Here is a 17,840-nt window from a genome sequence, read left to right on the forward strand (position 1 = left end):
TTTTTCTTCTCTTCTCATTATTTTTCTGTTGTTGTTTTGTCTTTGGCGGAAATCCTGTGTATGGACCCTGACTGGCTGTGTGGCTGCCTGGCATCTGGTGCAGTGAACGAAAATATCTCAGAGCGTTTTTCCTGACCTCATGAGATATTCTCATAGGTTGGGCCTGGGCCCTGTGTAAGTCCTGGTGTTCGCTTTACTTCAAGTTTGATGGTTGTGATGTCTCTGATAGACTATATGTTTCAGAGCTTTATTGATCCGTTGAATATATGTCACTACTTTGTCTTTCATATGTATCGTTTTTACAAAGCTTTTGTAATGTAACCATTTTTTCTTTTCTCAATTAAATTTTTATTATGGGAAAAAAAGAGACATGACACTGAAAATAGCCAGAATGAACAACTATCATTTCGTGTTTATGGGTACATCTAATATTGAAGAAAATAAAATATTTAATCTGAAAATAAGGAAATAGGCCAAAATCCCACCAAGCAAGTGCAGGTGAAAAAGCCTATTTACTGATCCCATTTGCAGCTCATTCTTTGTGGATATTTGGTAGGTCAATCTTTACCAAAAAAAAAATCTTTATTCTCCACTGACAAGCGTTACTCATACAAAAATCATTGTGAAATATTTCACATTAAGCATAAATTCTTCACACAATGAATAGCTAGGCTACTTCATCAGTAAAGTGTAGAAGAGTTGTGATACATTCAAATTTAATAAAAAAATAAATTAAAAAAATTAAAAATATTTTTTTTTTATTATTGATGTTTAATATACAGCTTTAATATGTTAAGAAACTCAAACAAGATTTTTTTTTTTCCATATTCGATTTACAAATTACATTTATGGACAGGGAAACATGTATCCAATTTAATGTACATTAAGGGATGCAATGGTTCTCCAGCAGCTTTGAAACTTGGCAAGAAAAGTTCTAAAGAATTTAAGTGCAGTAATAAGACAAAAGGCAGAGTAAAAAATAAAATCAATATGATTTTCCAGCCAAGATGTACAAAAAGGTAAGAATAAAAAAACAAAAGGATGTCTGCTCCACAGGGCAAACAAGGAGGTTTTAAAGTCATTGAACAATATTTCCAAAGAACGGCAAAACAGTGTGAAAAAAGTCCATAGGAATTTGCCCTACAAGATATTTGCACCAAAATATAACAAAAAAAAGTTCTCATCTCAATAGTTCTGATACAGTATCCAATGTGCTGCATCGTCAAAAAAGTGTTATAAAATGCTCCCACCTCTAATAAAATTGCAAGTTAATAAAGCGATAGTACAAAATAATAATAACCAGCTCAGTAACATCATTGCTTTTGGCTATTTTTTCCAATAAGTTTATGCAAGATCAGACTATATACTTGGGTGGTTTATTCCGTTAGAGAAAATGTGTGCTTTTGGTCTGTAAATCTGATGCAGAGTAACATCCGACATTTTATTCCGCTTGCAGATAAAAAGAACTACTGTTGTTTCCCACAAAACTGTCATTAGAGGTTATGTTCCACCTTCATCTCAAGTAACATACACATCTTCCATGCTTTCATACAGTGCAGAGTATATGGGCTGAGAAATTGGAGCCAAAGTCCGTTCTACTCCAGTTCACTGTCATCTCTATCTGAGTTTATTGCTGTGCAGTAGTTGGGTTTATCTGATGGTATGTAGCCAGGCAGACACACACATTTGTATGAGCCCTCTGTGTTAATACACTTTGCATTCTTGCACAGTGACATCCTGCTGTTCAGCTCATTGCACTCATTGACATCTAGAAAGAGAAAATACCAGGTTACGCTATTAGCTACATAAAGGCTTTTTCTTCTTTTACTTGAAGACTTCATGTTTTTCCTGTGAAATACAAATACATGCCCTCACATAAATATTAGATTTATAAGTAGGTTAAGATTTATGTGGTTCAATAAAACTTAAATGACTGTTTTTGTTTGGTAAGGATAAGTCAGGATTTATTATAAAGTGTTATTTTTATTTTGGGTGCCACTGTGAAAAACAACCTGTAATTTTAAAGCACTGCTATGTTCATAACAATATATTGTAAATATAAACTATATCTCTCCTATATGGCTTTATTAGGTTCACCCAGGATTGTCCCTGTGCTCACTTCTAGAGGAACACATTTTTAAATGCTTTAATTGAATTAAATTATGAGAGCACTTTTATGATAAAAAAAAAAAAAAACATAAATAATAACTGTTACATTGCTCCTCAAACCTGTCAGATTGTAGTCCTAAAATAATTTCCACGGCCAAAATCTTTTTAAAAAAAAGCAATGACTGTCAGTTGTACGGTTAATCAGAAATGAATCTGGAGGGGAAAGAATGCAATCCTAGAAATCCACTCTGCTCTTGCTCTTCACTGAGCTTGTAGCATGCATACTATATCTACACAGATAACAGAGGTGCTGCTAACTGGCTGGGCCTTTTGGGGTTTCCAGAAAATGTCTCGGGGAGCAGGAAAAAAGCTATGAGCTATGATATTTGCACTCTTGCAATGCTCGATTTGATTGGATATATTAGCGGGGCTGATGAATATTTAAACCCTTTTCTTCAGTCTTCTCACATTTCTAATTAGTGATTTTTGTTACTTCTCATAACCGCTTTGTTATAATGTAAGTAATTAAGCCCAAAATGGCATTTGAGGATTGCAATGGATGAGCAGTCCAATGACCATCCTGCAAAATATTTTACCTCTGTCAGTCGGCCTCTGAAAACGAGCCACACATGGATGATAAAGACTCCACACATACTTGAAAAAAATTGCAAATTTCAACTAACTTTAACATTTTTAAACAACTAGTAAAAAAAGATATTCAGTGATAAATTTCTGTACATAATAAGATAAGTTGTAGAATGAGAGAGCTTGTTTTCTAATTGTATTTACAACACTTAATTTATAATGATCCAATGGATTAGGTGACGAAAAAAAAAACTTTTGCTACTTATGTGCCACTTTAACCACTTGCCAACCAGCCGCCGCAGTTTTACTGCGGCAGAATGGCACAGCTGGGCGAAACGGCGTTATGTAACGTCGCTTCACCCTGTGGCCACTAGGGGCGCGTGCTTGCCCGTTGCTCACCCCCAGAGCCAATGCGAAACCGCAGGGCTCCGCAATCGCTCGTGACTAGGGATGCACCAATACCATTATTTTACAACGAGTATGAGTACCGATGCTTTTTTTTTTTTTTTTTAGTACTTGCCGATACCTACCGCAACTGTTTTGTTTACACTTCAGTTGTCAGCAATGGTTCAAAGCACTGAAAAGTCATTTACAAATGAAATAAATTGATTTTTGTTTTTTAATTTTGCGCTTTTTTTGTGAAATGTGAAATGTGTAAATATATGTTAATATATATGTGTGAAAATATTCACTAACAAAGCAAACAAAAAAAGTTTTAATTGTTTATCGTTTATAAAATAGACATGAGCAAAAAAAAAAAAAAAAGCAGGAAAATAACAATTAAATGGAAGAGAATAGAGAGTTAATTAAGGCTGATTTGTGTAAATTAAGGGTCAATAAGGGGTTAAACAGGAACATTTGTTCATCCCCACTGACAGCTCAAAGAACCGAGCCTGAAAGTATCGGTTTCAGGTAACGGTGCATTTGCACGAGTACCGATACTTGTGCAAATACTCAGTACCAGCACCGATACTAGTATCAGTGCAACCCTACTCGTGACACACCGAGAACCGGGATCAGTGTGTGTAAACACACAGATCCCGGTTCTCTGAGGGGAGAAGAGACTGATTGTCTGTTCATACAAAGTATGAACAGCGATCTGTCATCTCCCCTAGACAGTCCCATCCTCCCTTCAGTTAGAACACAGAGATGGAACACAATTAACCCCTTGATCACCCCTAGTGTTAACCCCTTCCCTGCCAGTGACATTTTTACAGTAATCAGTGCATTTTTATAGCACCGATCGTTGTATAAATGCCAATGGTCCAAAAAATGTGTCAAAAGTATCCAATGTGTCCGCCATAATGTCGCTGTCCCGATAAAAATCGCAGATTGCCGCCATTACTAGTAGAAAAAAAATGTTATAAATCTGTCCCCTATTTTGTAGATGCTATAACTTTTGCGCAAACCAATCAATATAAGCTTATTGTGATTTTTATTACCAAAAATATGCAGAAGAATACATATCGGCCTAAACTAAGAAAAAATTAGCTTTTTTTTAAAAAAATGGGAATATTTTTTATAGCAAAAAGTACAAAATATTGTGTTTTTTTTTTTTTTCAAATTTGTCACTATTTTGTTTATAACGCAAAAAATAAAAACCGCAGAGTTGATCAAATACCACCAAAAGAAAGCTCTATTTGTGGGGAAAAAAGAACATCAATTTTGTTTGGGTGCAGTGCCGCACGACCGCGCACTTGTCAGTAAATTGACGCAGTGCCGAATCGCAAAAAATAGCCTGGTCATTCAGCAGCCAAATCTTCTGGGGCTGAAGCAAGGCTTAAGAAAAGACAGGGCTTGGGAAATGACAAGGACATGCATTGAACAAACTCATTGATACAAATATTTTCCAAATAAAGCTTTGCATTTTTAAATAATAAAATACATCTTCAGGTTTGTTTAATTTGTGATTTATACTTTGCTGAAACTTTGTGCTATTATGATAGATTTACTCTGACAAGTAGAAGTACCCCATCAACCCACCAGTCGCACCTCTTGGGACCACTTACTACTAGTTAACAGCCTGCGATATAGCTTAAATGTCAGTATAATAGAGTGCATGTTTTTCTTACCAACACAGGTCATTTTCATAATATCCAGGTGGTATCCATCGAAGCAATCGCATGTGTATCCTTCTTGTACTCGTACACATCTACCATTCTCACATCCGTTCAAGATGCCACACTCTTCTGCCTGCAGCTCCTCATATTGCCCACCTCCCACACCTGCACAGATAATATATACATAAAAAAAAAAACAAATTATAAATGTGGACAGAACATTGCTGCTAGTTCATGTTTATTGTCAGTAAGCTGTATTCAAGGAATCCTTATATTTTTATACACATTTCACATTACATACCACCAGAGGGCAGCACAGCTCCACATTAAAATGTAATTTTGACAAACAGTATATCTTCAAAAGTATAATTTATAAGTCAGCTATAGTTTGTAGATGTATAAACAGTATGTATATGCTGTCTCAAAAAATAAATAGAAGTACTATATAGATTAGGCCACCAAATACCGTTTTATAGAAAACATTTAGAAAATCAAAACAATAATTATATTTTAATAAATAAAATATTTTGCTTGCTTTTTTATGTTGAAAATTGAAAACAAAATCTACAATATAATTATAGGCAATTAAAGAGAATCATATTACAGTCAGTGCCCCCTATATATATATATATATATATATATATATATATATATATATATATATATAAAAAATGTGATCATAAGACATAGGACATTAAGTTATAATAAACTTAAATTAAAGGAGGAGATATTAGGTACAGAACCTAGCCAACTGATATCTATGAAAAAAGCTCAATAGTCACATTATCATCCATAGATCCCTAACATTGCCTGCATATGTTTGAATTGTGGACACTCAGTAAATGTGGCTTTGTAAAATTTGGTGCAGCTAAAAAATATTGGGGCTGGTCTTAGACCTGGTTTAATTAGTAGTTTTTACATTTTCAAAGCATGGTCACTCCAGGACTGAGAATGTTTAATTAAAAAAAAATAAATAGTATTTGACAAGTCAACAATGGCCCCACGGATACTAATGGACATAGTGAAACCTTTATCACATATATAAAATGTAAAGACTAAATGCAGCATCCCCCCCCCCCCAAAAAAAAACGAAAAAAAAAAAACAATTAAGAGTCCATGCACACTGGCTTAAAAAAAGGCTGCTTCTACAGGAGCTTTGCGTTTTTGCCTGTAGAAGCAGCTCAATATTATCCTATGTGTCCATATATAATAATAATAATTTTATTTTATATATATATATATATATATATTTTTTTTTTTTTTCATATTTTTTTCCATATTTCATATAGGAATATTATCCTTGAGTGTTTCATATGAAACTAAGTTAATTTGATTAATTATTCCAATTGGTTTCATAATTAGTCCCTCTAGTGCAGGGGTCTTCAAACTGCAGCCCTCCAGGTGTTCAGGAACTACAATTCCCACCATGCCTAGTCATGTCTGTGAATGTCAGAGTTTTACAATGCCTCATGGGATGTGTAGTTCTGCAACAGCTGGAGGGCCGTAGTTTGAGGATCCCTGCTCTAGTGTTATAGAGGGAGATTTTAATATATGTGTGTTATATACTTTTTAGCCACTAGATGTCCTCAATGGGCCCAAGGTACAAGGACTTTAGTATCTATTCAACAGTGACCACCAGAGGGATATCTGAGTATCAATAAATGTTATATAAATAGAATATTTTGAAAATGTATTAAACTTTATAATCTCAGAAATGGTGAGGGATTATTGTAATATAGCCAGAACCTTTGTATCAACAGACTGTTAGACGAGTTTAGTATATAGAATGGATCTGCTTTTAATTGGATTCATTTTTTGTATAGGCGGTTTAGGAGGCATATAAATGGAAGTGACGGGTCCAATCACGTGACCCCTGATAATGTCAGACATACACTGACAAAATGCGTAGGGTTGGATTTGCACACATCACTTCCTGTTTACAGAACGCAGGTGGAGCGCAAACTGGCATTCCTTACTTCCTACTCGATGCTCATTTTATTCAATGTCATGTAAGTGCATATTTTAAATACTCTGAATAAAAGCACAAATTCGTGAATTTTGTTTGTCACCGTGTCACCATTTTTGTATTGATTCACAGCAAGCACCTTTTTTTTAATATTTACAGCAAGCACTTTATTGAATGGCAAGCACTTTGTTGAGGACTTTTTTGGACTTTTATGAATTATTTATGTATCACATGGAGTGCTTTTTAAGGACACTTAAAGTGGCATCTGAACAGGCACTTCTGCAACCCAGCTATCTGTTTTGGAATGGCTCATTCATGTCAAAACCACTACACACTCCTCTAGGACAGACCATTCTTGTGGAAACATATAATAATATATGTTCTAGCTAAGCTCCCCTTCTCAGCTGCGGCTGCTGTAGAATCCTACATTTCCAATTTACATATCAAGAGAAAATCTATGTCCACAGTGAGGAACAACAGTTCACATATAAGACAATTTAACACAGATTTTGACGCCCACGTCATTACAAAGTACTGCAGTAAAGGCATGTGGGGGAGCTTCCAGATCTAACAACGTATCTCTAGACATATAAGGATTATTTATTATCTCAACAAATCTGTGCTGCATGTGATGTGCTCATGGCTCCAGCCACAGCTTGACAATAGTGCACACCTGGCTACCCTGCCCATTTCCCCCCGGGTGACAAGCATCACTATATTTTACTTTGAGTGCACAATTAAAATGCAGATAGAAATGTTTACGACATTGTAAATTTGCTGCATATGCACTAAAACTACTACGGTGTATGGCTAAGAATCTGTATTATTTAGCCCAGAGCTTGTATAGATAACTACACTGTGCCCTCTGATTCCTACCGTATTAAACTGTATCGTAATTGTACTGTCTACGCAGCGCTTTACAGCATAAAGGCAAACTGTTGGCACTATATAAATTCTGTATAATAATAACTAGGCTATGTCCTATAACAGGGATATGCAATTAGGGGACCTCCAGCTGTTGCAGAACTACACAAGTCCCATGAGGCATAGTAAGACTCTGACAGCCACAAGCATGACACCTAGAGGCAGAGGCATGATGGGGACTTTGGAAGTCCGCTAATTGTATATCCCAGTCCTATAATGTACAGGTACATTAGAATTCTATACCTGTGCTGTGTATTGTTCTGCATGTTTGTATGACCAATATGATACAAACTACTGTCTTTCCTCCTATGCATCTCTGTGCCCAGTCTTCACTTCTACCGTGTGCCCACTTTCCAGTTCTTCTCCTCTCATTGTGCACCTGCACTTTAGTTTTCTTCTCTGTAGTCATTTTCTCCTCCTTTGTGCTAATTTTTACGTTCTCGCTTTCCTTATTGCATCTTTGCTGTGGTCTTAACTTTCTTCATCTGCGCATGCTTACCAGTCTCTATCTTCTGATTCCTCCTCACCTGTGCCCACTCACTGGTTTTCATTGTATTTGTTCTGCACACCCACGCTATAGTCTCTATTCTCCCCTTGTACAACCAATCTCAAGCAGATATGGGGAAATAAGTGCAGTGGGGGAGAAGAGAGAGAAGGCTTATCTTCTCTTTTGTGCTCACATACTCTCTATGCTCACTCTTTCCTCTACATACAGTATGCATTCAGATCCCTGTTGAGCTCATACTCTCTGCAGCCCATTTTGCCATCTTGCTCTGGGCTCTCTCTGGTTCTTTCTCTCGTCCTCCTACTAGCCTCGGCTCTTTTCCTTCTCTACATCAGCTTTCCAGGTCCTGCTTTCCACCCTCCACAAGTCCATATGCCAATCCTGTGACTGGCAACTGTTCTGGAGAAACTGCAATGCAGAGTTCACTAAATATGTTGTCTACAGACATCAACCTATTGGGATCTAAAGCTGTGCTCCTTGGTACGGGTCATAGAGCAGCTTGTTCAAACTACACCAAAAAGGTCCTATCAAGTACAGGAGGAATCAGTTTTCAAATAAATATTAGTAAACCTCTAGGATCACTGTAAGTTCTTTGATCTTGTAACTTTTTAACTAAAATTATCATGTGATCAGGTTGCTTTATTGTCGATTTATACCTTATTCGAGTTATTAATGGACATAATCTTTACATGTTATAAAAACTTATACTGTTATTAAGATGTCCCTTACATAAATGGCTTATGATCTCTTGGCTTAGATAAATTATGGTACTCCCACTAACTTTGAGGGTTCATTCACATCTAAGTCAACCCATGGACACAGGTAAATGATAGTGCCAATTTACATTATAGTTTAACAAGACCTGTTACCTTTAAGCCCCCTGAAAAATTACTATGTTTTCTGATTTATATCTAATAACTATTCGTTTCCAATAGCCAACAGTGCATCCAGGAGATAGATAGATAGATAGATAGATAGATAGATAGATAATGGCCCTGCCTCCTATTCATAGAGTGGACAGTTGTTCAAATGACTGTCCACAAAAAGGGTGCCAAATTAGCTTTCTGTTGAATAAGGTAATTTTTTAAAACTTGCTAGTTACATTGTAGAAATTTGTAATTTGATAAAAAGTTACCTAAATTATACAATTTAGGATTGCTGAAAATGAGATTTGCAAGAGTTAGGTGATGCAACAGCAATAAAAAAGCCAGACAATATTTATGTAGGTCAACACAGTGTCTAAATGGTTTGGCCCTAGTATGTGTATGTATGAATGTGGGTTAGGACCTTAGATTGTAAGCCTCTTGAGGTCAGGGACTGATGTGAATGCACAGTATAAATTGTCAATGCTATATAAATGCCTGTAATAAATAAAAATATTAACCACTTTGACCTCCGGTAGATTTACCCCCCTTCATGGTCGGGCCATTTTTTGCAATACGGCGCTGACAAAACTGACAATTGCGCAGTCGCGCGCCGTTGTACCCAAATAACATTTACGTCCTTTTTTCCCCACAAAAAGAACATTCTTTATGGTGGTATTTGATCACCACTGCATCTTTTTTGCGCTATAAACAAAAAAGACCGGCAATTTTGGAAAAAAAAAACAATACAATATGTTTTACTTTCTACTATAAAACGTGTCCAATAAAAAAAATTGAATAAATCAAATTTCTTCATAAATGTAGGCCAATATATATGCTGCTACATGTTTTTGGTAAAATCCTAATAAGCATATATTGATTGGTTTACCCGAAAGTTATAGCCTCTACAAACTATGGGATATTTTTTAAAATTTATTTATACAAGTATTCACAGCAGAAGTGGCCTGTCATGATCCTGCACAGGAAATCCACACCCTGTAGCAGTAAAACTGCTATAGGGCGCATGTTAGGTGCCTAAAATATTTCAACTAGCTAATTAAAATCTGAGGTCTGGATCAATAAAAATAGTTATTTTCTTATACAATCATTTGTACTGTATACAGTACATCTAAATAGCTAGATAAATATGAATGTCTTTCTATTATGTAACAACTTTATGCTTTCTATTAATTTATTATAAGTTTGTGTTGTTAGTTGGTATGTACTGTATGTATGCAATACGACACCTAAATGAGAACTGGTCACTTCACTTCATCCACTCACTTGGCACATGCCCAGTGATCACTACTACTCTTAACTTTGATTTAATTTACCATATTCTATTAAATCTAATTTACAGACACTAACAGCACAGGAATGCAGCCAGCCTGTAATCAGCAAGTAGTGATGAAAACATTACAATATGTTAACCTAACATGAACAATCAGATCACACAGGCTTTGCTATGCCCCTGCTCTTTTACTTACGTTCTTGCAGGTTGAAAGGATCTGGCTGTGGCTGTGGCATATAGTGGTCTGAAAAGTGAAGGGCATCTTCCCCATAAGGTTGTCTGAACCTTGGCACACGAAGATTACAAAGCTGGGCATAATCATCTGCATATGAAAAGATAAACAAAGTTAACATGTTAATCCAGATAGTAGGAACACAACATTCAAGATGTCTTAATGAAAATCCAGTTGCCTAGAACAAAGCATCACTTGGCTTTGTAATGAAAGGGTGGGTGGAGAGTCAGAGCTGACATTTTTGCCAGCAAGATGTCACCACTATTTTTATATTTTAGATGTACTGCAAGATGACACCAGTATCAAACATGGAAACAATATTCTAAACGTAGAACCTGTCGCAAATTTCTTTTAATAGTCAGCAAATTTGCAATTTATGAAATGCATGTCGCTTAAAGATCAGCACATTTGATTAAAAAAAAAATATTTTTAAATGAAAACAACTGATTTTGCTATTTACTTTTACAGCGTTTTACCACCTCTGCAAGTTGAATATTCAGTTCATCTGATGATCGAGAGTTCAACAAATTTAAACCTGTAGGGGTAGTCCACTCACCATATTAAAATTATCATAATGTTATGCAAATTAGTTGGTTGCTCCCCCCCAAAAAATAAAAATAAATTGCCCCCAAAAAGTATCCCTTGTCGTTTAGATGTATCTAGGCTACTGAATCTTGACCTGTTCTTTTGTTTGATGTTTTTCAAAATATAGGTCTGTGTTGCAATCTATATATTATAGGACTGCATATACCACATTGCCTTGTTTATACATTGGATCTTTTTGTTGAATAGGGTTCTACCTAAGTGTATCATGGCATTTGAGGATGTGATGTTTGTTGACATCCCGGCCAAATATGGGATAGCTATGTAATTTGAATTGTTCTGCTTCTCCCTTCTGTCTATCAGTCTGTTTTTTTTTCTCCATTTTGGGTTTTCACAAGTTTTAAAAATAGAATTTTTTATAACAGCTTACCTGTAAAATCCTTTTCTTTTGATGTACATCACAGGACACAGAGCCTCAGTAATTACTGATGGGTTATATAGGGTATCACTAGGTGACTGGACACTGGCACACCCTAAACAGGAAGTTCAATCCCCTATATAATCCCTCCCCTTACAGGGATACCTCAGTTTTGTAGCAAAGCAATATAAGTGTATTAGAAGAGGGGCGGGACCTCTGTGACCCGTGATGTACATCAAAAGAAAAGGATTTTACAGGTAAGCTGTTATAAAAAATGTTATTTTCTTTCTCGTACATCACGGGACACAGAGCCTCAGTAATTACTGATGGGACGTCCCAGAGCAATGCTATTTGAGGGGAGGGGACCACACAAGTAGGGTGTAATCAGACCTGAGGACTTCGTACTGCTGCCTGCAGCACACTACACCCGATATCCTCATGCCTTCCCACATCCACCTGATAAAATTTGGTGAATGTATGGACTGAAGACCAGGTTGCGGCCTTGCAGATTTGAGCCATAGAGGCCTGGTGATGCACTGCCCAAGAAGCACTAATAGCCCTTGTGGAGTGTGCCTTGATTTGAAAAGGTGGAATTTTCTGTTTCAAACCGTAAGCTTGAATAATCATTTGTCAAATCCATTTTGAAATGGTAGATTTTGACGCTGCCTGTCCTCTATTGGGACCTTCTGGCAGTACAAACAAAACATCCGTTTTGCGAATTAGAGCAGTTGCTTCCAGATAGGCCTTGACTGCTCTTACTACATCCAAAGAGTGTAGTGACCTTTCTTCCGTAGAACAGGGATCTGGAAAGAAGGAAGGCAGAACAATATCTTGGTTTAGAAGAAAATCTGAAACCACCTTCGGTAGAAAGCTGGGATGAGGGCGAAATACCACTCTATCCTTGTGTATGATTAAATAAGGCTCTTTACAGGAAAGAGCTGCTAATTCTGATACTCTTCTAGCAGAAGAAATGGCTACCAGAAAAATTAACTTTCTTGTCAACAAGACCAAGGGAATTCGACGTATTGGTTCAAAAGGCTGTTTCTGTAAAACTGACAGAACCAAATTCAAGTCCCAGGGTTTTAGTGGCGCCTTAACCGGAGGATTAAGACGCGTCACCCCCTGCATAAAGTTTCGGACCAAAGAATGTGAAGCAAGTGGCCGTTGAAATAATACTGATAAGGCCGAGACCTGGCCCTTGATGGTACTCAAGGCCAGCTTCATTTCTAATCCCATTTGTAGAAAGTCAAGAATTCTACCTATTACATATTTTCTGGGATGCCAACCCCTGGATTCACACCAGGATACATAAGCTTTCCAGACTCTATGATAAATCACTCTGGAAGCTGGCTTCCTTGCATTGATTAAGGTAGAGATCACAGGACCTGAAAGCCCACGACTCTTCAGAACGTGGGTTTCAATAGCCAAACCGTCAAATTTAGCGTTTGTAAGGCAGGATGGAACACTGGACCCTGAGATAACAGGTCTGGACGTGACGGTAGGGTCCATGGAGAACCTACTGTCATCCTTACTATTTCTGCATACCAGGCTCTCCTGGGCCAAGCTGGGGCCACCAGAAGTACTGACTTCTTTTCCTGCCTGATCCTGCGAAGGAGTCGTGGCAGTAGCAGAATAGGAGGGAATGCATAAATCAGTGAGAACCGATGCCACGGAATCACCAACGCATCTGTCCCGCATGCAAGAGGATCCTTTGTTCTTGCCACAAACTTGTCGATCTTTTTGTTGAATCTGGATGCAAAGAGATCTACATCTGGAACCCCCCATCTTTGGCATATGGCCCAAAAGACATCGGGGTGAAGAGACCATTCCCCTGGGACTAACCGCTGGTGACTCAAATAGTCCGCCTGCCAGTTCTCTATCCCCGGAATGAAAACTGCCGATATGCATGGCACATGCTTTTCTGCCCAGACTAAAATCTGGTTTACTTCTCTCTGAGCTGCCCAACTCCTGGTGCCTCCTTGATGATTGATATAAGCCACTGCTGTGGCATTGTCGGACTGGATCCTGACAGGACAACCCTGTAGCCTGAGAGTCCAGGCTTTTAGGGCTAGATATGCCGCACGGATCTCCAGAATGTTGATGGGTAAGGTTCTCTCCATCTTTGACCATTCCCTTAGGACCGCAGACTGTTCCAGAACTGCTCCCCAACCCGAAAGACTGGCATCCGTTGTTACCACTGTCCAGGTAACCGGTAAAAAGGATTTCCCCTTCTGCAGGCTTTCGGGTATTAACCACCAACTGAGGCTCTGACGCACTGCACGAGACAGGTGCATCAGAAAATCTAATGCCTGAACCTTCTTGTTCCAGGCAGACAGGATACTGTGTTGCAGCAGTCTTGAATGAAACTGAGCATAGGGAACTGCTTCGAATGAAGCAACCATCTTTCCCAGCAGCCTCATACAAAGACGGACAGAAGGACCTTTTTGGTCCTGACTACCAGAATCAGCTCTCTTAAGGCAGTGATCTTTGCCTGAGGTAAAAATACCTTCTCTTGGCTTGTATCTATGACCAGGCCCAAATACTCTAGTCTTCTTACTGGCTTTAAGAAAGACTTTTCCAGGTTGAGAATCCAACCTAGGTGTTCCAGGTAGTTGACTGTGGTCATCAAGTTCCCGCTCAAACAGGCTACCCACTGGTCTATCAGGAGCAGGTCGTCTAGGTATGCTACGACAGTTATACCCTGAGCCCTTAATCTGGCCAGAGGAGGAGCCAAGAACTTTGTAAACACTCGAGGTGCAGTGGCTTGCCCGAAAGGCAGGGCCACAAACTGAAAATTGCGTCCTTCCATTTCGAAGCGTAAGTACTTTTGATGAGCAGGAAAAATGGGTACATGCAGATACACATCTCTGATGTCTATTGATGCCAGAAATTCTCCTCCCTGTAGGATGGAGACTACCGACCGGATTGATTCCATGCGAAAGGATCGAATCCTTAGGAATCGATTTAGATCCTTTAGATCCAGGATGGGTCTGACATCTCCATTTGGTTTTTGAACCATAAAAAGGTTGGAATAAAATCCCAATCCTTGTTCTTTCGTGGGAACCACCACGATGACTTTTTGTGACAATAGTCGCTCTAATGCTAGAAGGAGCGACTGCTTTTTCTCTGGATCTCTGGGGACATTTGATCTGAGGAAATGAGGAGAGGGGAATTCTTGGAACTCCAGTTTGTAACCTAGAGTTACCGTGGAGAATACGCATCTGTCCTGGAAATCCTCCTGCCAGAGCTTTGAGAACCGTAGCAGTCTTCCCCCCACCCGAGCGAGCGGGGGCGCTCCTTCATAAAGAGGCTTTAGCGAGTTGTCTAGTAGGCTTCTTTCCCCAGGACTTCTTTTGTCCCTGGGGTCGACTCTGAAATTTATTTCCAGACCCTGACGGAGGAGGCCGTCGCGACTGCCTGGAGGCTGATGCTCCTGGCACTGGGGAAAGAGTCAGTTTAAAAAAGGGACGCTTACTCCTTTTCTTAACAGGTAAGAGAGTGCTTTTCCCACTAGAGATCTTTTGGATATAATTGTCCAAATCCTCTCCAAACAGCCTTGCACCACGAAATGGAAATCCAGCCAGAAGCTTCTTACATGGTGCTTCAGCTGACCAATTTTTCAACCATAAGATTCTATGCATATGCACCAACCCAAGTGAAAGACAAGAAGTTTGGATGATAGAATCTCTGATAGCATCAACAGCAAAACATAAGGCCGCTGGAAGGTTAGCCAACCCCTGGGCCTGCTGTTCAGGTAGAACTTTGAGGACCTGCTTAACATGGTCTCTTAAGTATTGACAGACTCCGATCGCTGCCACTGCAGGTTGAGCTACTGAACCTGCTAAGGAGAAAATATCTTTCAACAGGGATTCCATTTTTATTTTTATCAACAGGATCCCTGAGCATCTGAGCATTGTCAACAGGACAAGTCAGACTCTTATTTACGGAGGAAATGGCGGCGTCAATAGCCGGTATCCCCCACATCTTTATAAACTTTTCTTCCATAGGATAAAGTGTTGAAAACTTTTTAGGCGGAAAAAAAACATTTATCTGGGTGATCCCACTCAGAATAAATGAGCTTTTCTAGCAAGTTATGAACAGGAAAAGCATGTGTTGTTTGAGGAGGTGTCAGTGAACCCAAAGAAGAGGGTTCTTTAACTGACTCAGATACGGGTAACTTAAATGTTGAGCGGACCAATCCAGCAAGGATCTGCACTAAGACCTTCTCATCCTGAGAAGCTGAAGAGAGCCCTTCTCCACTTGATTCCTCAGAGGAGGAATCATCAGTCCCATCCCGATCCTCTGAAAGGGATTCTTCTCCTTTTTCCCAGAGCTCCTCTGCCTGAGGGTCCTGGGTAACAGAGGAAGACCTAGTGCGTTTTCTTCCACTGAGTGAAGATGAGATTAAGGCCATTAACCTTTCCTCTAGTCCATTAATAGTTGAGGAAAAAACCTCCTGCGTAATATATACAGGGGCTGAAGTGCCAGAAGCAGATGCAGCCCCCGACCCCAATGGCTCTCCCTGGCCGGCCATCCCGGTTCTTCAGGGGGGGAAGGCGCTGCAGAAGGGGGGTCCTCAGAGCCTGAGGGAGATCCCCTAGAGCCTCTGGTTTTTGGGGTATTTGTACCTCTTCTACCCATAGTGCAAAGCAAACAAGGTGGAGGTATCACACAAATAAAACACTGACTGCTGAGCGATGTAGTACAGCAACTGTCGCTGCTACCAATGCTCAGTCAAATGTTTCTAAGTAAATGCTGCCTAGGAGAATGCCTGTGTCCCACCTTACATGCGACCGTCAGCTCTGTGTCAATCCATAGGTTGTGTACACCTGAAAAAGTGTGCTTCTTATAGCCTGTGCAGCCGGTGATGTGGGCGTCTAAGCACGCCGGACGTCGCGCTAACGCTCCGCCCCCCCTCCTCTGACCACCCCCCTGCCCCCCTCCTCGTTTTTTCAAAAAACGTGCGCTTTCCAGCGTGAGCCAACCCTCCGGGACAAGCGTGGAGGGGAGGCTGGGGTGGAGGAGGAAGGAGAGAGGCCGGCAGGTGATGGGGTCTGCCAAATAGAAATGGCGGCGGTGGCAGTGCGGTATACTACCGTCTTTCAGACCACCGCGGCCCCCCCAATCTGGGGTGGAATATCCCTGAAGGAAGAGCCCCCCATCCCATCCTACCTGGAGCTCAACTGGAGGAGCTGTGCAGCGTGAACACTGAGACAGACAATCAAGCATGAGAAGGTATGTGCTCTTGGCAGCCCCCGGTGGCAACAATAGGCATAGCATACATTTACTTAAAGGAGAAACCTACTAGAATTAAAAAATTCTGTGGAATCTCCCTTACCTTATCCAGCTGCAGGGTTCTGTTATACAGACCCAATCTTCACCTCTCACGGTGAGCTCCATTTGGAAAACCTTCAGAGACTGGGGCCCCTATGGATATATGGATAGGGGGATCCGCAGTTCTGGGCCTGTAAAGCACCCGGCCAAGAATAAGGCTAGAAAAAACAAATTCTGAAATGCGGGGTCCAGCTCTCTAAAAAGAGAAGTGTTACAGGTAAAACCTTGTTTCTTCGGACACGAGGCCTGGGTACCATCCAATTCGGCCTAGAAAGGACACTTTGAAATGGATCCGGTTCGCCTGGCTTGCCCCAGTATAGGATATAGGATATTCCCTTTGGAGCTCAGCACAGGACATCTTTACACGTGACCAACACCTAAGACACTGGCGAGAAAACTGAGGTATCCCTGTAAGGGGAGGGATTATATGGGGGGTTGAACTTCCTGTTTAGGGTGTGCCAGTGTCCAATCACCTAGTGATACCCTATATAACCCACCCTTTAATTTGTTTGTATTCCTCGGTCCTTGATCTTAGTGTTGGTTGTCACCTTATTGCTCCAATGGTGCAGGGTTTAATTAACACCCAGTTTGTGTTCAGTAAGTGATTGGAGTCTAACACACATCCTGGTCAGTATGAGAATTACCTGCTATCAGATGAACTGCCACTGATGTGCTGCAGTTTGGGCACAGCGTGGGTCTGTGGGTGCGCTTTCAGAAAACGTGGCAAAAACGCACATAAACTGCACATACAACCGTGCTGCGCCACTGTAAACCCAGACTTAGAGAGGTAACACCTGCCCCTTATTATTCAATAATAATCAAGCAAGTCTGGTTGCTTTCAATTCACAGGCACTAAATATCTCATGTCTTGCATGACTGAAAACATACACAAATGCAAGTAACATCTGGATAAATCAACCACTACTTTTGTGTTGCACAAAGTAAGCATTTTTTTTCTTGCAGGATTTACACTTTGCTGAGAAGTGAGTCACTCCAAATTTTACTGAGAA

At 39.8% G+C, this 17,840-nt stretch overlaps 1 protein-coding gene across 2 annotated transcripts in view; it reads right to left on the bottom strand.

The window, feature by feature from the left end:
• Positions 1–741: 741 nt before the first annotated feature.
• Positions 742–17,840, bottom strand: part of LTBP1 (latent transforming growth factor beta binding protein 1) — a 548,083-nt gene continuing 530,984 nt past the window's right edge. For both annotated transcript variants that reach the window (XM_073627728.1, XM_073627727.1), the window contains 3 exons: positions 10,500–10,625; positions 4,767–4,919; positions 742–1,768 (listed from right to left, as the gene is read on the bottom strand). In XM_073627728.1, the coding sequence (XP_073483829.1) occupies positions 1,596–1,768; positions 4,767–4,919; positions 10,500–10,625 (452 nt within the window). In that variant the 3' untranslated portion in view covers positions 742–1,595. The remainder of the gene's footprint in view (positions 1,769–4,766; positions 4,920–10,499; positions 10,626–17,840) is intronic.

Source organism: Aquarana catesbeiana, linkage group LG04 (genome assembly GCF_042186555.1).
Source record: "Aquarana catesbeiana isolate 2022-GZ linkage group LG04, ASM4218655v1, whole genome shotgun sequence".
In the NCBI taxonomy this organism is placed as follows: domain Eukaryota; kingdom Metazoa; phylum Chordata; class Amphibia; order Anura; family Ranidae; genus Aquarana; species Aquarana catesbeiana.